Raw genomic sequence first — 21357 nt, 5'->3', positions numbered from 1 at the left:
GGCTGCTACTCTGAAACTAACATTTATATAATAATTATTGAATACTTGCTTTCACTGTGCTCTAAACTTGCCTTTCTTTTGTCCTCGATATAAAATTCACTGAAAAATAAGCATACTATAATTGTGCTCCCCACGTTCACTCATAAAACAAATCAGTCTACAAAGTCCAATGAGCTGTGTATAGGCTCCTTATGTTGAATGGGAAAAAATTTATTCCCTATAAAGCCCTTCTGGTTCTCATGCTAAAATATTATACACAGTATTTATGTAAATATGACCCTATGGTTCTATGTGCCTTATTGTGTCTGCTTGAACTGTCGAGTCACAATTTATATTTGAGGGGGATGAATAACTGACATCCTGAGAAAGTGGGAGGAAATGCATATTACACCTATATGCCTTCTATACCATTTCAGAACATTAACTATTAAAAGCTCTGTTCAAATAAGGAGTTTGTAGAGCTTAATCATGATGCATGATAAATAAAATGTAGAAATTTTGCAGGCATTCTGTTTCCCTTGCAAAAACTATGGCTACGCCTAGCTTGAATGTCATGACAACTGCATGACTGCACATTCCTGTCAGGTTTGGGTGAAAGGAGGGGAGGGAAGAGAAGAGAACTGTAGTGACCATGTTGTGTTTAAAAGGCAGAGTTGCTGATGTAATATTGTATGTATCTGCTTTTTCAATGTATTGTAGTACGTTAACTTGCATGAGGATTTAGAATATTCATAAAACTCAGTTCTGTGGCTGTTAACCATCAGCCTGGCATGCTAGTGAAGAAAGACTAAGTGTCCAGTTATCTGAAAGCACAGTTGTCTGACCACACCCTCTCATTCACGTGTGGGCATGTAAATGTGTTTATTTTCTAGAATGAGTCTGCAGATTTTAAATGGCGAAAACATCAGTGATGATCTAACAGCAGAAAGCTGTTCCTTCCTTTTCCCGTCACCAGAGTCCACAGGGAGACCTTCTATCCTTCGTCCATCACAAAAAGAAAATCTGCCACCAAAAAGTGTAGCAAAAGCTATGAAGGTATGTCTGCATTTATGTTAGCCTCTTCCTTCTCACTCTTAAGAGAATAAATCATGTATGTATTGTTGGGGGCTTAAAAATATTCAATCAGAAACTACTTTTTTTCCCCCTCCCCCACCTCAAAGGTAACTTTTCAAACTCCTATGCGGGATCCTCAGACTCACAGAATCTTGAGTCCTAGTATGGAAAACAAACTTGAGACTACTTTCACACTAGATGATTGTACTGAAGTTCTAGGAGACCTTCATCTGTCTGAATCCAGCAATGCTGCGTGAGTAATCTACACTTGATCTTCTTGCAAATCATTAAGGCTATTAAGAGTGACTAGTTTGTGAATGCAATATATGTTGAGGATGTCGATCTCTCATTATAAATTTGTCTGCATAATCAACTCTGACACTTTTTTTCATACTTGTCAGCAAGTTTAAATTATACAAGAAAAGCAATCTAGTGCTGCAATTAAAAATGATACAGGGGAGCCTACATAGCTGGAGCAAAAATACCCTAGTAATAAGTAGTACTACAATAGTAATTCCTGTGTTTTTTATTCTCAATGCTTTCACTGATACTGGTCAAAGGAGTCCGACTAGAGGCAATGCTTGAGTTATACCTATAAAACGATGCTGTGAAGACAAGCCCTTAGACTACACCTTTGTAACTAAGATATTCCCCCTCTTCCCTTCTTCCCCCCCCCCCCCCCCCCCCAGTGGTACTCACTTGTAAGTAGGGCTGTTGATTAATCGCAGTTAACTCATGCAATTAACTCAAAAACATTAATTGCAGTTTTAATCACACTGTTAAACAATAGAATATCTATTGAAATGTATTAAATATTTTGATGTTTTTCTACATTTTCAAGTATATTGATTTCAATTACAACACAAAATATAAAGTGTACAGGGCTCGCTTTGTTTTTATTACGAATATTTGCACTGTAAAAATGATAAACAAAAGAAATACTATTTTTCAGTTCACCTCATACAAGTACTGTAGTTCAATCTCTTTATCGTGAAAGTGCAACTTACAAATGTAGAATTTTTTTTACATAACTGCACTCAAAAACAAAACAATGTAAAACTTTAGAGCCTACAAGTCCACTCAGTCCTACTTCCTGTACAGCTAATCGCTCAGACAAACAAGTTTGTTTACAGGTACAGGAGGCAATGCTGCCTGTTTCTTGTTTACAATGTCACCTGAAAGTAAGAACAGGCTTTCACATGGCACTGTTGTAAATATCTTGCAATGCTGGCTACGTGCCAGATGCGCTAAAGATTCATATGTCCCTTCATGCTTCAGCCACCATTCCAGAGGCCATGTGCCCATGATGATGATATTGATGATGATTTCGGCTCAATAACAATCCAAAGAAGTGCTGACCGACGCATGTTCATTTTCATCATCTGAGTCAGATGCCACTAGAAAGACTGATTTTTCAATGGTTTGGGTTCTGTAGTTTAAAAGAGTAACACTCTGCTGCCGAAGACTTCTGAAAGCATGCTTTACACCTCATTCCTCTCAGATTTTGGAAGGCACTTCAGATTCTTAAAACCTTGAGTCGAGTGCAGTAGCTATTTTTAGAAATCTCACATTAGTACCTTCTTTGCATTTTTGTCAAATCTGCAGTGAAAGTGTTCTTAAAACAAAGAATATGCTGGGTCATCATCCGAGACTGCTATAACACGAAATATATGTCAGAATGTGGGTAAAACAGAGCAGGAGACAAAGAATTCTCCCCCAAGGAGTTCAGTCACAAATTTAATTAATGCATTATTATTATTATTTTTTTTTTTTTTTTTTTTTTAGCAATCCTTGAAGCATGTCTGCCAAAGTGGTGCCCAAAGCATAAAGGGGCATACGAATGTTTAGTATATCTGGCATATAAATACCTTGCAATGCTGGCTACAAAAGTGCCATGCGAACGCCTGTTCTCACTTTCAGGTGACGTTGTAAACAAGAAGCGGGCAGCATTATCTCCTACAAATTGTAACCAAACTTGTTTTGTGTGAGCAATTGGCTGAAGTAGGACGGAGTGGACCTGTAGACTCTAAAGTTTTACATTGTTTTATTTTTGAATGCAGTTATTTTTTGTACATAATTCTACATTTGGAAGTTGGACTTTCATGATAAAGAGAATTCACTACAGTACTTGTATTAGGTGACTTGAAATATACTATTTCTTTTTTTACAGTGCAAATATTTGAAATAAAAATATAATATAGTGAGCACTGTACACTTTGTATTCTGTATTGTAATTGAAATCCATATACTTGAAAATGTGGAAAATCTCCAAAAATATTTAAATAATGGTATTCTATTGTTTAACTGCGCGATTAATTTGTTTAATTGCTTGAAAACCCTACTTGTATGGCGTGGTTTTTTTTTTTTTTTTTTTTTTTTTCTGTCCTGTGTAATTTTCTTCCCCCCTCCAGCCCCCCCCCCCCCTTCCTCTGCCCCAGAAAATCACTATCTCCAAGCTGGCTAAAAAAGAACTGGATCATCTTTGACTAGTGGTCAAATTCTGATCTCAAACCCAAGCAGCCCTTCTGAACTGAACAGCAGTATTTGGATCTAGATCTTTAGGCATGGTCACTAATTTCTTAGTTGTAATTCATATGCCAACTAAACTTATTGCTCCTATATCTCTAAATGTCCAGGTCTGACCTGTAGGGATTAAGTGACTTTTACAGTGGCAAAGTGGAACATTTATTGATGGTGTTGTACAGTCATGATTCAGGCGGAAGTAACAGCATCTCAAGAGCTACTGCTTTTGTTGTGTCTCCTCTCTCCCTTTCCCCATGCTACAATGAGAATGCTTGTGTTGCTACACAGTCTAGTACTGTATTTGTGGTAAGGAGCATCCGGACTTTTAGGACTAGGAAGAAGAAAGTACTACAGACGGAAACTTTCAAAGAACGGCACTGTGGTGCATAGTTCTCAGGCTCTTATTGGTTAAGTACTGAAAGAGGATGGGAGGGGTCTGATTACTTAAACAAGAAGTCTTGCAGAGAAGAGACTCACAGGGTGGGGAGACCATAGTGAACCATATCCTTTCTTGCTTCCAACTTTATCACGCTGGAACTTTAACTGGTTGGCTTTTAATTATGTTTTCCTGTATAGCTTTTCTGTGTGTGGCATTCATATAACTATTTTTGTACTCTTTTTTGCAAAAGCGGCAAAACAATGAGAGGAAACACTTTTTCAGGAAGTAATGTCTTAATGCTCTATAGTCTGTACATGAGCTACAAATTAGCAAACTAGCTCAGGGGTGTCATGTTCCCATGTCATTAGAATGTGTCTAGTGATTATGCATAATCTTTCTATAATCTATTCACTTACAGCAGTCAGTTATTTCTTCTGTTTCCTCCCCCCCTTGTGTTTTTCCTTGCCCTTCTGTTTTTAGCATTCTGTTTTAGTCTTAGCAGTCTATGAAACATGTATGCCAGAATTCATAGATTGGAGGGGAGGGGAAGGAGTGTTCACTGATGGGGTGGGGTGGGGGTGGGGGGGGGAAGAGTCAACACTGACCAGAGAAAGCAAAGGATGGAATGGAAGAAGTGAGTCGTGTTATAATTTGATATATTATGCTGATGGTCACCCCCCATTCTTACAAACCCTGTATGAATATCTACATTAGATACAGATAATGATACACATTCCTGGACTAAGTATTGTAGAAGTTTTCAGTATTACTGTGTACTTTGGTACATATTCAGCCTATCCAGAGTTATGCTCTGAATTTCAGCCTCTCTTGTAAAGGATTCCTGGGTGGGGTTGAGGAGAAAAGGAAGGGGACTCAGCATGTGTTTTCTATATGAGCACAATGTGAAAGATCTTGCTGGCTTTTCTCTAATCCCTGAACAGCAAGATATCAGGGTGGCTCTTTAGAAAGAGGCCGAATTCTCTTGCTTTTATGATGATCTCAACCCTCTCACATCCAACTCTTTTCGTGTAGCATAAAGCTTTGCAAATTCCAGCATATGAGTTTGAAAATGGTTTGTGGTGGGTGTGGGTGTATTTTTTGTGTTTGTTTTTTTTTTTTTTTTTTTTTTTTTTTTTTTTTTTTTTTTTTATGGTGTCTTAGTGTTAAAATGGCTAATTATAAATTGACTCTATTTCTGTGTAACAGAAATCAACAAGCAATTGAATTTGAGGTTAAAACTACTAGAGAAAATGCACAAATGCAGGAGGAAGCCAGTGTTGTTCCTTATCCAGATGATGAGATGCCAGTGAAAAGCTGTGGTACATACAGCATTGATTTTGATAACTTAAACAACATCAATCCATTCCAGAGTTCCTCTCAGATGCAGAATTCTCCTGAGAGCCTAAAAAAGTCTCCTATATTATCTAGCAACCCTGAAAAGACTTCTGAGAAAAATGATATAAATTCTCTGCCACTGGATGATACACTTCCTGTTACTTCCCCACTGACTGCTGCAATGTCTGAGAGAACAAATCTAAATGCAGACATCCTTATTGGTGTGACAAAAGAGACAGTTTCCATGGATGTAGTGCTGTCAGGTAATGAATCCAAACCAATTCCTAATGACACTGAACAGGATATAAAGCCCACTTCTGGTGAAATCATCAAAACCAATTCTTCCAACGGATCAACACAAACACAGAATTCTCCACCACTTGTACAAGGGTCCTACAACTTTGATCCTAACAGCTCTGATGTAACCCACCCTTTCAAAACTAGGGATTCAAAGCTACAGAATTCCCCAGTAGAAGAAAGAACTTCAACAAAAGAGTCAAAACCTGAAGAAGAGGCTAGCTTCTCCAAGGCTGAACCTGTAAAACTAGAATTTGACTTCACCGATAACACAGCTAGTAAAAGGCCACCTCCTAGGAAACTAGGCAAAAGACCTGGAATTAAGCCTCCTTCCAAGAAAACTGCTATAGCTCTAGGGAAAACATTCGAGAACTCAGAGGCAAAAAGCAAGAGTAAAACAGAAAATGAAATTCCTGTTTCCAATGCATCTTATAACTTTGACTGGGACAAATTTGATGATCCAAACTTTAATCCATTTGGAGGCGGTTCCAAAGTTTCTAGCTCACCCAAATGCCCTAAACCCAACACCGAAAAAGCTAATCAGCAAGAGGAACAGGATAGCACCTTACTAAAAAAGGAATCTCTTCCAGCAGAGCAAATTAACAGAATTGTTGTTGCAGATGAGACTGCTGAAGAAATAGTGCCTGAAACTCAGTAAGTAAATCTTTATAATTGGACTTGTAGAACTGCCTCAAAGACCTTTCAGGACAAGATGATGCCAAAAACTCATGGGTGCAGAAATCTGTGCTTGTGCCTGTGAACAGATTTTTTTTGTTTTGTGTTGAGACAGTCTAAAAATTAAAAATCCCTCTGTCTTCTTTCAGAAAGTGAAAGATAAAAGAGCATCAGAGCTGTGTGCCTGCTCTCCATTCACCATTGCTCCCGTTATGCCTTCAAAATAAATATTTAATGGGGAAACAGGGCAGATATACTGATCTGTCACACCCCTTCCGCTGTAGATGTTAAAGCTTGGAGAGCTACCGGATAATGGCTGGTTCAGTAGCAGGGAGCGGAACAGACTGGACAATTGTCCTGTTTTACACTCTTAGCCTAAAATCAATTCCTCAGTGGGGCCAGAACTTCACCTCTGGTACCTACTCCTAATATTCTTAGGGAGTAGGACAAGAGCAAGCAAGGAATAAATGACACTCTTGTTCATCCTATTATTCTATAGTAGGGAGTTAACACTGCTTTCTGGTTGTGAACACAATCTGTAATATAAATGCTTCTCACAAAATCTGGAGCTGGAAGAAAAAGTAGTAGTATCAAGGGACTGGAACTTTCCTCCTCTAGTTAATCTTAGGTGGTAGGGTATTGAGTTTTGAAGTTCAGTTTTAACCACTTACATGCCAACGACTTTACTACAGAACATATTGGAAACAACTAGCTGTTTATCCAGGGTAGAATCTCATTCATTTGACAGGAATGAGTAATATGTGCTCACTATCCTGGTCACACATACAGAGCCACCTATTATTGTTAAAATTAGGATAAATATTAAATTTACACTGCCATCAGCTAAAGTATTGGACTACTACAGTGAGGCTTTATGGAGTGTCTATAAAAACTTTGCTACTGATATTAGACCATGTTAAGGGAAGGGTGGGAAACCTATGAGTTCTGGGGTTTAACTCAAACAGAGCCCTTTTCACAGAAATGCTGCAGATTTTAGAAAAGTAGAAACTCTTTTTAAATCTAATCTCCCTGCTTTTTGTTAATGGAAAAGTCTGTTTGGCCATTCTGTGGCAGTCATGACTTTCTATACATCCATAATAGCATTCTAGTTTTCATGGGAGAGGTATGTAAATTCATTCTTACCTGCTGATTGTTTGTTAATGGAGAGTTTGTTGCCATTTAGAGACCATTATATGAGGGGTGGTGGGGTGGGGATAAGGCAAGCTGTCAAACAAGCTTCCTATGCTTAAATGACTTTTAGCCAGGTCTAGGAACATATTTAGACCTTTGAACTGACTAGATTACTATGACTTTAACCGTTTGTTTAGTAGCTTCCCTGAAGAAAAACCAAGCAAAGATGAAGATAAATCTGTAGTTCAAGCAGAAATGGAAGAGGAATCTACAAGAGAACTAACTATGGTAATGTGTATCTATATTTAAGATATCCAGTTCTTGGTAAAACTGTGTTAAAGCAGTTTTCTATTTCTAATAAAGTTGCTGTTCTCCCCTTCTTGCATTCCCTTCAGCCTAAAGGTGTAACTCTTACAGATCCTCAGACTTCTACAGTGAAAACAAAATTTGATTTTAAAAACCAATGAAAAGAGGTTGGGTCCTGTTTGTGCCAAATCCATAAACTCAGCCTGATATAACCAAGGGATCAAATCCGTATCATGGAAAATATCTATCTAAAATCTCTTGATTTAGTTGACAGCATAAAGTGCACAGGCTGAAAACTTAAATCAAGGGTGAGGAATCTGATAAAATGCAGCTCTGCCTGATGAGGATTAACACAATGTGTTGGGTTAACAAATTCCTGCTGCTGTTGAAATCTTCCCCATGGACTCTATTTCGGCTAACTCTCTTAACTGTTGTGTAACACACTGATTTAACCATCACTAATGTGTTTATGTGCTATAAATACACTATGCCAGTCATACTCCCAGTGTTCCATATTACAAACTAAGTGTATGTCTGCCTTCCAGGAGAAAAAAACAAGCTCCGATACCTCACCAGTTGATGCCCACAGTCAAGATAACTTGCCTTTAATTGGCAGTGAAACATCCCCTTTGGCTGACCAAGAACATGAAGCCAATTGCAAGAAAACTGAAATGGCAGTTCATATAAATGATCCAACAGTAGTCACTGAGTCTGAAGAGTACTTCAGACCCTCAACAGAAGGTAAGAGCAGTTGCTCTTAGCAAGGCGCTGCAACAGAACTGGACACACATGCTGTTAAAACAGCTTTGTATGCTGTTTTCCTCTACTTCCGTTTTAAGTTACAGGAACAAACATCTCATTACCAATTCTAGTTCTTAATGTTTCATCCTGCCTATCTTTAAAGGGACAATCCTTAAATTGAGACAGGAAACTCTTCCTAAGATTACTGAAACTGACGGAAGTTTAAAGAAAAGATTTGTTACACTTAACAATCGAAAGCATTGTTTACGCTCTGTTTCCCTGTAATAGTTTCCTTTGTTTCCTTTTGTGCACTTACCACCCAATAGCTATTTTAAAGGTTGGAGGAGGGGGGGAGAGGAGTCATTTTAAAGCCACCAAAATTAGCAGGGTTGTTGGAGCTGGTGGAATATCCAAAAATACACTTTTCTCCCCCTGCCCCCCCCCCTTTCCTTTTCCTTCCCCCTTCAAAAACGGACTAGATTTCATGTTGACATTGTCCCGTCAAGCAATTGACACTAAATAACCAGGTGCCAAATCCAGTTGTAATCCAAACAATACCACTGCACCTGTTTAGTGACAATAATATGGTTTCTAATGGGTTTCACTTGGCAGGTTGTAACATTAGAAAAGCACTTTTATGTTGAGAATTATTCTTTTCCGTTCATAAAAACAAACATTACCAAAGTGCCAGCTATACAAAACACAAACCTATTGAACAATCTTGACACTTACTTCATACAAACCCATAGGACCCACCCTGTCCTTGTTATGGTACAAATGGCCTTTCTGCATTTTCATACCTTTAAATAGAGAAATCGCAGAATTGCAATTTTATTAAAAAATAAACTTCTATAGTATGCTGCATAACTCAAAAGATTGTGTACACTCAAAACTAGAGGGCTAGGTCTATCATTGCACATTAAGTTCATTTGTTCCCCTTTTTACAATCTATCACAAGCCTCTTAATAGGTTGGTGGATCATTTTGGAAAACAATGACCTATGGTAACAGTAGCTGTGTGTGTAAATCTGTGCATAGATTGAACTGCCAACGATATACTAAAAGTTGAGAGTTCGTAGAAGAGCAGCGCATCCATTCTTGAGGACACCTCCACGTTTAAACTTAAAGATGCGCACTAACTTGTCAATGACATCAAGACACTTGAATCACTGTGTTTAACTCTTCTCCCTCCCTCCCCCCTCTCCCCCAAATAACCTGAGTTTTAAGAGGAGAGGTGGGGTTGTTGTTTTTGTTTGTTTGTTTGTTTTTTGTTTTGTTTTAAATCCCAACTCTTTCCCTTCTAGGCTGAAGTTCAGGGTTCTTTTCTCCTGCTAACAACTTAATCTAACAGGGGTATAGGAGTTTCCCTTTGCTTTCCATCAGTTTCATATCAATGACACTTTCCATCCTGCTCTATTAACAACTGTATGACAGCATTAAATCACTTTTATTAATATATTTGTCCTTTTCCAGTTCTAGGAATGGGCATAGAAATAGACTACCTGGAACAATTTGGTACATCCTCAGTAAGTATCTAATATTTAAGCAGTTAAACTTGTTGGCTCAAGAGTAGGGATGGGGAGAGAACAATAAGATCTAAGCCTTTCTCCGCCATGTTATAGGTTCAAATGTGGCCCAGTTGGGAGTAGCAGTTAATGTCTATCTACTCATGAGATGGTACAATGGGTTGAGCTCAGTCTTTCACATGCTTCTGCCCACTCCCAAACTAACTGCTGTCCTTGGCAGTCTAGCCAAGGCTGAGGTTTGAATAATCCTATCTTCTGGAGAGAACACACCACTTGGGAGTTTCAGGGTTGGCTATGCTACAAAGTAACACATCATTCAATGTGAGTAATATCTCACCTATCTCTCCCCAGTTTAAAGAGTCTGCTTTGAGGAAGCAATCATTGTATTTGAAGTTTGACCCTCTGCTGAGAGACAGCCCCAAAAAGCTGGCTCCTGGTACTACTGAAACAATAAGCACCTGTGTAATCAATGCACCATTTCAAAGTGGGTAGGTATAGATTTTAATCCTAAATTTATAGCCCACAAATTTTGGTTTTGAACACACTCTCTCTAGTTTTAACTGTTTGTTTTTAGTCCTCTTTCTGACTTCAGTAGGCTGCCTTTGGAAACCCCAAAGCCTGCAATGAAATCTCTTCAAAATGAAGAAAAGCCTAAAGGACTGGATCTTCTGGGAACTTTCCCAGCTCCAGTAAGTAAATCATCAACATGTCAATTTTCATGTTAGTGGATTTTTGGATGAGTTCTTCTAGTGGGAAGAATAGACAACCTTTATCAACTTCTTGCCTGCTTAGTGTTCCTGCACTGCTGTGGGTTAGTGTTGGTGTTACAATTGCCAGTACCCTCAAACAGGGCACATGCATTTAATGTTTGGCTTAAAATTACGCTAAGATATTGTGTGTCCGAGTACAGCAATTCGGGATAAGGAGGAAATTCCAACACTAAGCACTGGCCCTCTTGGGTGGGGGGAAATCTCACTTGCTTACCATAACCTTAAGCTAAATTCTTACAAAACCTCGTATGACGAGAAACATTTTGTACATGATCCTTTAAACTAAACTTGATTTAAATGGTTCTCTGATGCCTAATAGCATTGATCATATCTCTGAAAATTGGTGCTATTAATGGCATGCAATGTTTCTGACGTTAAACACTAAAACAGACTTGCTCTTGGATAGTGGACTCCTAGACTGGTGTCATTACATGTTGCCTTTCAGTCCCTAGAGGGATCTCAAATTCCCATTTCAGTCAAAGCATTCTTTTCTAATACAGCTGACCCCATGTAAGGTGAGAAATGGGTTTTCATTGCAGTTCCTCTGCTTCTTGAACAAGCAGCACTCTGTCTGTACCAAATTCTACAATTAAACATAAAGTTTTAAACTTGACTGTCCTTGTATAACTCTTGATGTGGATGTGGATGTGGATGTAGGTCTGTTTGCCCAGCAGTAATGCTTAACTTGCTGTGGGGTGGGGGAGCTGTTTCTGTATCTGCTGTTCATTAATAGGCAAATAGTGCAGTGTGCTGCATCTCAATACAGCTATAGTACTTTGACTAAGCAGTTTATGGGGATAGTTTTGGGCTTAAAATAATAATGTGAGATAATTTGAATAGATTGTAGTATAGCTGATGTGGTAGCCACTCAAACTTTTTTTCCCCTTCTCCACAAAGGATACAGTTCCTCTAATTCCAGATATCTCAACCAGTAACGCTTCACCGCTCTCTCCTTTTGCTGTGCCAATCAACACTGCAGTTGACGCTATTATAGAAGTGCTGAAATATAGCCAAAAAGATATGGATACAGCTGTTGAAACAGTTAAATTAGAGGTAAGAAGAAAGCTTTAAAAGCCTTTAGGAATGTGGCACTTACTTTTGAAAAGGCTTGTCATTATAACATTTCCTCTCTTTTTGAGTTACTCAGCACATACTGGGCATTTTTTTCAAAAGTTGTTGTTCTCTCTTACCCTCCCCCCTCTCTTTTCCTCTTTATCCCCCTCCCCGCCCCTTCCCCAGCTCCTTCCGGTTTTGAAGTACAGTGTCCCATTCCTAATGAGTTACTGTTTGTTGCTTACATGGGTAGAATAGCCTGCACCAGCATCTTCAGAGTTGGAGATAGACTTGCCATACCCCATGTGTCCAATCTTCTAGACTTACTACCTTTTTAAGTAGGCTCCATCCAGGAGACTCTACTAACAAGAGACCTTTTGCCTTGTTTGGTGCCTTCAGAGAAATTTTAAACTCCCACATAAAGGGACTAATGTAATTTTCATTCCAAAACAAGTTTTGATAACCGTGAAGCAAGATGACAGTTGCCTAAGCAACTTGATCCTGGGCAAGCAGTGTGGAGGGGAAAAGAAACAGTCTGCCAGCTGTACTGAACTACAGGTGGTGGGGACCATATTTCAGAGGAGCAATCAGCCATGGTGAAAGATCCTTAAAGAGAGCCAGGTTATGGCAGATGAAGCCACAGGTTGGCTCCCTTTTTTTTTTTTATTGAAGGGGGCAAGGAGTAATAATGCGACCACTGATCTTCATGCTACAAAAGGTGCTTGTCATGAAACAGGGATTCAGTGCTAATTTATGAACAGTGTAGCCATCCCTAAATTACTGCACTTGCTCTTAAAATACTGAATAAACTGTAGAATTTAGTTTAAACATCCAACGTAAAAGATACTTTTGTCAAAGAGTGCTCACTTCTTACATATCTCTTGTTCCAAATTATCTCTGCTTAGGCATTGTCTAGTTACATAAACTAGTGGAGGTGTGCTTTGTATATGGATAGCTTTTTGTAAAGAGAAATTTCAGATTTAATAGTCGCTTTTTCTTGTCTTAGAATTTCTTCAGCAAAGGTTTTCAAATTGGCAAATCCCGTTCAGAACAATAGAACTAACTACTAAGGACATATAGAATGTCCTTAGTAAAGATGGCCAGTACCTACAGTCCATCTGCACTTTTTAGTGTTTCCACTCTTCTTCCAGATAGCATGGGGTGCACCATCTTTTCTTAGACACTTTGTTCCCCAGTGGGAGGCAGAGGCCATATTTGCCAAGAGCAATATTTGTGACAAGAACAAAAAATGATAGATGCCTTGAAAAGAGAGTTCTTGATAAGTTTCTCTGAAGGAGGAAGGTGGTGTGTGTGTGTGTGTGTGTGTGGTGGTTTTTGTGTGGGTTTTTTTGTTTTGTTTTTTTTAAATGCCTTGTAGTGACAACATGAGGGGAAGAATCTTATCTTTACAAATCAGTTTCTTCTAATCTGGAGCCACAAACACTAATATAACTTCATGGTTATTGCATGGCTTCACTACAGGACAGAGTCATGTTTGTCTGGGGACCTTAACGGTGCATTTTATAACTTAAAAGAGAGCCAACCATTTTAAACTAAGACTGAATTTCCTGGGGTTATAATGCTTGCTACTAGGATAGTTCCTACATAGCTAATGTGTTTGGGTTTGTTTTTGGTTTGGTTTTTCTCAACTGTAACTCCATGTTAATAATAACTTGTCTGAGAATGTAAGGTTATCCTTGTTCCCTCCAAATTTGTGTGAACACAACGATTGCTTCAACCTGCAAATTGACACTGACCTGAATAGATTAAAAGAGTTGGTTGCATGCTGTGAGTCAATAGTGTAAAACCTCTAACAGTGAGGGAGTAAGATCCCCTAATTTGTGATATAGGGCAAGTCTACCTGGAAAAAACAAGTCTGTAATCCATGTATGAAGAAATAGTAAACTTAGTCTTGCTGTGTGGTGCAACAAACACCAGTGCTGTGTGTACAGGGATAGCATCAGAAGGTCACTTGTAATCTGCTTTAAAACAATTTTTTGTGTGAATCTTTTTGACTTAGAAATGTTGAAACTAGTGAGTACACTATATCCCTCCGTGTACTGATCTGTCTCTGACTGTGACTTGTACTAGAGCTTTCTGCCATAACTGACACTTACGAAATCGTGTCCATAGGGAAAATTTTACCGTCTGTCAATACCTCTTTAAGATACTCTTCAAGTTGTTCTGAATGTCAGTTTATCTCAATCCCTGTTAAATTTAGAATTTATTTTTTAAGGTTCAAGAAAAGCAGATGGAAGTTTTAGAATGGAAAAAGAAATATGACAGGCTTTATATGGAATACCTGGAAATGGGGTAAGTGCCTGCTAATTGTACAGCTTGACTTATTGCTTTTGATTGCTTTCTCTAATTTATATTCAATATTGTTTTTTTAGAAAAATTGTTGCAGAGTTTGAAGGTACAATAACCCAAATGATGGGTAAGTATACTGAGTAAATGGAACACTACTTGAGATTGGCTTTTGCTTAGACCTGAAGGGCACGCTAAATGTATAGGTGTCTTTGACACAAGAATATCTAGTACTCTTCTGGCTAGTACTTTAGTCATGCTGTCAATACTGCATTACATGTTATACTTGTATCATACTGAATCCTTGGAACAGAGATCAGAGCTAGAAAAGTTGTGTTTATGGACAGATTTCTAAAGTAGCGTATGCACAGTCGTATTCACCTTAATTACACAACTAAGGTACTTGCATGTTTGCTTGACTTGTACAGACACTTGCATGTAGCAAGGTAGGTGCCTGATTTGTACCTAACTGAGGCATGCACAGTAATGAACAGCTATGGGCCATATTGCGGCCAATTCAAGATAGTCCATTGGAAGCTACAAGTTCCAGTTTCTTACTAAGCAACGTCCACAGCTTGATACTAAACGAGAACAATAATCTGTTCCACTTCTGTAGATCACACACAGCCATGTCAGTGGAACCCTCTGGTGGACACTTCTTGTTTCGACTGTTTGTATATATGACTTCTAAACTGCAAAGGCATTGATTAACACATCAGCCAAAAGCTTGTATCTCAGTCATAAGAACATGAGAATGGCCATACTGGGTAAGCCCAGGGGTCCATCTAATCCAGTTTCCTGTCTTCCGACAGTGGCCAATGACAGATGCTTCAGAAGGAACAAACAGAACAGGGCAATCATCAAGTGATCCAGTCCCAGCAACTGTCATTCAGGCCTAGGGACAACCAGAGCATGGTTGCATCCCTGACCATCTATTGATGTACCTATACTCCATGAAATTATCTAATTTATTTTTTTTAATCCAGTTATGTTACAAAGGCCAAAACTATCCCCTGGCAATGAGTTCCACAGGCTGACTGTGTGTGCATTGTGTGAAGAAGTATTTGTTCATATTTGTCTTAAACCTGCTGTCTAGTTCATTGGGTGACCCTTGGTTCTTGTGTTACATGAAGTGGTAAATAACACTTCCTTATTCGCTTTCTCCACACCATTCAAGATTTTATAGACCTCTGTCATACCCCCCTCCCCTCCTTGGTCATCTCTTTTTTTTCTAAGATGAATAGTCCCAGTCTTTTTAATCTCTCCTCACATGGAAGCTATTCCATCCCCCTAATTTTTGTTGCCCTTTTCCATTTCTAATATCTTTTTTGAGCTGGAACAACAAGAATTGCACGCAGTATTCATGTTGTGGGTATACCATGGATTTATATAGTAGCATTATAATATTTTGTCATCTTATCGATCCATTTCTTAATGGTTCCTAACATTGTTGGCCTTTTTTTTTTTTTTTTTTTTTTTACTGCCACTGCACATTGAGTGGATGTTTTCAGAGAACAATCCATAATGGCCCCAAGATTTTTCTTGAGTCATAATGGCTAATTTAAACCTCCTCATTTTGTATGTATAGTTTGGATTATATTTTCTAATGTGCAATACTTTTGCATTTATCAACACTGAATTTCATATGCCATTTGGTTTCCCAGTCGCCCAGTTTTAAGAGATCCCTTTGTAACTCTTCAGTTAGCTTTGGATTTAACTATCATGAATAATTTTGTATCATCTGCAAATTTTGCCACTTCACTGAGCCCTTTTTCCAGATTTATGAATATGTTGAACAGCACTGGTCCCAGAACAGATCCTTGGAACACTATTTACCTTTCTCCATTATGAAAATTGACCATTTATGAATCTACCCTTTTGTTTCCTGTCTTTTAACCATGAGAGGACCTGCCGTCTTATCCCATGACTGCTTACTTTGCTTAAGAGCCTTTAGTGAGGGATGCTGTCAAAGGCTTTCTGAAAGTCCAAGTATACTATATTAACTGGATCACCCTTGTCAACATGCTTGTTGACAACTCCTCCTCCTCCCCGCTTCTCTTCCCCCCTCCACCCCCCAAATCCAAATAGATCGGTGAGGCATTATTTCCCTTTACAAAAGACATCTCGCCTCCTCCCCAACAAATTGTGTTCATCCATGTCTGATATTTCTGTTCTTTACTGTAGTTTCAACCAATTTGCTTGGTACTGAAGTTAAGTTTACTAGCCTATAATTGCCAGGATCAACTCTGGAGTCTTTTTAAAAAATTGGTGTCATGTTAACTATCCTCCAGTTATCTGGTACAAAAGTGACAGGTTCCATACCACAGTTAGTAGTTCTGCAATTTCATGAGTTCCTTCAAAACTGGTCCTGATAACACATTACTGTTTAATTTATGAAATTATTCCCAAACTACTTCTATTGACACTTCAATCTGAGACAGTTCCTCAGATTTGTCCCTTAAAAAGAATGGCTCAGGTGTGGAAATCACCCTCACATCCTCTGCAGTGAAGACTACAGCAAAAAATTCATTTAGCTTCTCTGCAATGGCCTTGTCTTCCCTGAATGCTCCTTTTAGCACCTCAATTGTCCAGTGGTCTTACTGATTATTTGGCAGGCTTCCTGCTTCTGATGTACTTTTATTTATTTATTTTTATTTTTGCTGTTAGTCTTTTGCTAGTTGCTCTTTTTGGCCTGCCTAATTATACTTGATTTACCAGAGTTTATGCTCCTTTCTATTTTCCTCAATAGGATTTGACTTCCAATTTTTAAAGGATACCTCTTCTTCTACTCTGTTTTAGCCTTGGTGGCTTTTTTCCCCCTATTACTATTTAATTTGGGGTATACATTTAGTCCTCATTTTAAGAGTAAGCATGCTAAATCTGTGCATAATTTAGATTAAATCCTTAATTAAGGAAGACCCATGTTTACAAGCATGACCGTTCTATGATGCTTGTCCTTTGGTCCTTTTAAAGAGAATTCTTCAGGAAAGGTAATATGGCCGAGTGTGCTGATAAGAATTAAAGGTTTAGTAAGGAAGGTCTCATTATGCTACAGTAATGTCTGGTCCTATGTCTTTAGTAACTGGGACGAGGGGGTGCTTTGCTTTAAGAAAAACAAACACCCAGCCCTCTTGAGGTTTTGTTTTGTTTTTCATCTTTAGAGGATGCCCAAAAACAGAAGGAGCTTTCAAAAAAGGAAAACCAGAAGATGCTGGAGGAGAAACAGCAAGTTCTGTCAGATCTTAACTCCATGGAGAAGTCTTTCTCTGAACTCTTCAAACGATTTGAAAAACAGAAAGAGGTTTTAGAAGGCTATCGCAAAGTAAGATGATGGAATGACACTGGATACTGTGCTTCCAAATCCCAGACAAGACTAAGGCCCTGTCGAGACTGGGGAAATAGCTGATCTTCTAAAACCTCTCTTTACACTAAGTGTAAGGTGGTCACTGTCAAAATTAGACTCCCCCTAGAAATGTGGCTGGTTAACATCTCAAAGATGTTAGTACTTAGGGTAGACCAGGTTCAAGTCACGTTTTAAAATGCAGTAAGTATGGTTTTAAAAACAAAAAAAGGATGATTTTTTTTTTGTTTTTTTTTTTTTAACTGAAAGTACTCCACATCTTCCTGGCTGTCTTCATAGTTGCATCAAATTGTGACTAGTTTAGTGTCCTATCCTTTTCTATCATTAACAATTGAATGAGTGACTCTGGGGAGGAGATTAGATGTGTCCAAAGACAACCTGTCTCTGGATTATTCATAGGCTCCAAGGCCACAGGAGGTTAGACTAGGTGATCACATGAGCCAAGACCATTTCTAGTAGAAGGATCTGGTTCAGGAGAAGTCTGCCTATTACATTAGCCCTTGGAGACCCTAACTTTTATATCCGGACTCCCTTGCGCCAGAACTGTACAAACCAAGGCAGACCAGGTCTTTGCTCTAAAGAGTCTCACTCAAACCCACTTGTTCTGTCCGATCTTAAAGGTAAACTAACAGGTTGAAGGATAAGTGGGAGGAAAGACAAAGGTAACCGATCACATGTGCACTGTCCAATCTATGGTACTAGTGACAGGTTGGATTCACTTGCCTCCTTATATAAAAAGGATGTGCAGGTGGCACTCCATACCTATGGTTTAGCATGTGTTATGTTGTCATGACCAGCTCCAGCATAAAGTTGCATTACAGTTTTTGTGAGGGTGGAGTTTATATATACTTCTCTTCTCTATTTCCAGTTTTGTTAAATGGCTTTGCCTATCTCCCTTTAGTTTAAAGTTCAAAATCACATTGGTCACTGGGGTCTTGGTCAAGTTCTGGGACAGGGTGTCTTTCTCTCTTCCTCCCCCTCTTTTTATAGCGGTCTCTGCTATGCTTCCTCCAGCACACGGGGGTTACTGGAGGCCTGATGCCATATGGAGATCCCTTTGCTAAAATCCAGGTCTGGGGTGGCAGGGGAAACTTACTTGTCTCTTCTCCTCCCATCTCACTGCAGTGGCTTTTGTTGCACTGCATGGTATTTAATATTTAATACTTGGTATTAAATATTTAATACTTGATTCAGCTGAAGCAGGGTCCAAATCCTGAATTTTTTCCCCATCATCTTCTACCTTTCCTGGAAGAGGGTGGATTTAGCTTTAGTTTGAGCCAGCATAGGGGGTATATTGATTGAACGAATAGAAGTGGCACAGAATGAAAAAAATTCAAGAACATTGTGGCTTTTGGTAAGAGACAAGAGAAAGCTGAAGATACAAACTAGAATGAATTTCTCCTTTGTTGGCATTTTGAAGATAAGTGAAAACAGAGGTAGGAGAGAACAAGTGGCTGTGTGTTGAGGAAAGATCTGACCTTCTTCTCTACCCTTAACTGTTTGTGTTCTTGAACAGGTCTTTTTTTAAACAAAACAACCCTGCAGTAGTAGAGTCTTGTCTGCCTCTGGGGTAATGAGGTTAAATGCAAACAACCACCTTGACACTAACTGAACTCTCCCATTATATTGGGATAGAATGAAGAGGCTTTGAAGAAATGTGCTGAGGATTATCTTGCAAGGATTAAGAAGGAGGAGCAGAGATATCAAGCACTGAAAGCACATGCTGAAGAAAAACTGCATCAGTGAGTACTTTCTCCTTCTTAGTCCCTGATGTTTACCTTTTATGTAGGGTGAATTCACAAGCAAAACTCCCTTTGACTTCAGTGGGGCCAGGATTTCACTTTAGTGTCTTAATCTCAAAACCTCTCTTAGAAATATTGTAACCACTTCTAAAGTGGAAGAACCTAGCTTGACTTCAGACCTAACTTGCTAGCTGTTTTGAATTAAGTCAGATTTAAACATTAGCTCACTTTCATTCCAGAGCAAATGAAGAGATTGCCCAGGTACGAAGCAAAGCCAAGACGGAGTCTGTAGCACTGCAAGCTACTTTGCGTAAAGAACAAATGAGGGTACAGTCTCTAGAAAGAAGCCTTGAACAAAAGGTCAGTTTAAGTATCTGCTACTTGAGTGGGTTTTAAACTTGTAATAAGCTAAGTTCTAAACTAGCATCAGAACTGGTGTTCTCATGAGTACCACCGTGAAATAGCAAGGAGTCTGGTGACACCTTAAAGACTAACAGCTACCCCCTGATACTGTGAAATAGGAGTCTTGATTTTATATGTCAAATTTTGGTATGGCAGAACCCTTTGATACTGAGAAATGCAATCCATCTACCCTTGCAGAGGCATCTATTGTGAATAATGGGTTCATTTGCATAGATGAGCCTCAGAAGTGACTAACAATATATAGACTTCCAAGACTGGATACTAGGTGAACTGTTGAAATGGTGCAACTAAAATACAGGTTCCGGTTGAAAGTGAACAGTACACCTTGTCCAGGGAATAAGGCTTAAATATGATGGCATTGTATCCGTTCTAGATGCATTTTGATATTAATAGCATTGACTATTGCAAGGGTTCTCAGACTTTTGTACTGGTGACCTCTTTCACACAGCAAGTCTCTGATTGCGACCTCCCCCGCCCCATACATTTAAAACACTTTTAAAAAATATATATTTAACACCATTATAAATGCTGGAGGCAAAGCAGGGTTTGGGCTGGAGGCTGACAGCTCACGACCCCCCATGTAATAACCTCATGACCTCCTGAGGGGTCTCAACCCCCAGTTTGAGAACCCCTGGACTATCATGTTCCAGTATCTAAACTTGTAGACCACTACCAACCAATAGACAGTATTGTTGGCTGACATCTTTTCAATGGCCTGAATAGTCAAGTCGGAAAATCCAGTAATCTGCAAGTGCAGGGTTTCATATTTGCATGTAAATTGTTATTGCATAGTCTAATGTCACAAATGGGCTTACCAAAGATCGGTGGCTCACTGTAAGTTCTTCAAATACTCATTCATGCAAAGCTTTTTCCCTGCTTTTGGTATGTCAGCAAAACCAGTGCTTGTCACTAGTATCCTGCTCCTATATTTAACTGATACTATAGTGCTGTTGAAAGGAACAGAGTGGCAACTAATTCTGTGATGCTACTGACATTGGTGTGTCTTCCCCCTGTATCCAGCTGTCGTGGAGGGAAGTCCCACACCCAACCTACTTCCTCCAAATTTAACTTTTTAAAATTCTGTGTAGTGGGATCACACTATCCACTTGTCATCATAAGGATTAACTAGTGGAATCACAGAAGCATTTTTAAATACTCCTCGCTTTAGGAGAATGAAAGCATTGAGAACCAGCATCACCCATGCTATAAACGTAGTTCCATATTGAATTGCTTCAGCCATTTATGAAGTGGAAAAACAGGCACCAGTAGTAGGTATGTTGAAGGTTGTATCTTCTATTTAGTTGTAAAGAGAACTTACAAAAGTGTGCAACAGTCTAACAGTCGAGACTACAGTCTAAATTTTACACACTGCCTGGAAAGTTAAGGAAACAATGTAATGTTGCTATCCCTTCAAAATCTAATCGAGATGTCTCCTTAAGATGCCTTGTTCCAAGTCTTTACTGCATTTACGGAATGTGAGCATTTGTAATGGAACTCCTCCTATGAATGTGTTGCAGTTTGTTCTTGACTCACTAATTCTTTTGTCTTCTTAACAGGCAAAAGAAAATGATGAACTAACAAAAATCTGTGACGACTTGATTTTAAAGATGGAAAAAATCTAATCTTTGGACTGTTGTACATATGTTCACTCTCAGATTCATTCTGTCCTTTTTTTCTTTGTGTTCAGTGACTTTTTAATTATGTATGTTGAAAGTAATAAAAAGTAATAGATTTCA

The 21357-nt window shown here is 38.8% G+C and overlaps 1 protein-coding gene across 8 annotated transcripts in view; it reads left to right on the top strand.

The window, feature by feature from the left end:
• Positions 1-21357, top strand: part of TACC3 (transforming acidic coiled-coil containing protein 3) — a 27477-nt gene extending 6120 nt beyond the window's left edge. For 2 of the 8 annotated variants that reach the window (XM_065597136.1, XM_065597137.1), the window contains 15 exons: positions 873-1035; positions 1161-1306; positions 5162-6241; positions 7591-7681; positions 8245-8440; positions 9913-9965; positions 10317-10453; positions 10540-10654; positions 11633-11788; positions 14025-14101; positions 14182-14225; positions 17257-17417; positions 19092-19198; positions 19438-19558; positions 21178-21357. In XM_065597136.1, coding sequence (XP_065453208.1) covers positions 874-1035; positions 1161-1306; positions 5162-6241; positions 7591-7681; positions 8245-8440; positions 9913-9965; positions 10317-10453; positions 10540-10654; positions 11633-11788; positions 14025-14101; positions 14182-14225; positions 17257-17417; positions 19092-19198; positions 19438-19558; positions 21178-21243 — 2712 coding nt within the window. In that variant the 5' untranslated portion in view covers position 873 and the 3' untranslated portion in view covers positions 21244-21357. Of the gene's footprint in view, positions 1-872; positions 1036-1160; positions 1307-4023; positions 4123-5161; positions 6242-7590; positions 7682-8244; positions 8441-9912; positions 9966-10316; positions 10454-10539; positions 10655-11632; positions 11789-14024; positions 14102-14181; positions 14226-17256; positions 17418-19091; positions 19199-19437; positions 19559-21177 lie in introns of those variants that run through there. The other 6 variants (XM_065597138.1, XM_065597135.1, XM_065597141.1 and 3 more) reach the window with 5 other exon arrangements.

This window comes from Chrysemys picta, chromosome 5, assembly GCF_011386835.1.
Source record: "Chrysemys picta bellii isolate R12L10 chromosome 5, ASM1138683v2, whole genome shotgun sequence".
NCBI classification, from domain to species: domain Eukaryota; kingdom Metazoa; phylum Chordata; order Testudines; family Emydidae; genus Chrysemys; species Chrysemys picta.
The sequence above is the reverse complement of the archived record's forward strand: the minus strand, read 5'-3'. Positions and strand labels throughout refer to the sequence as shown.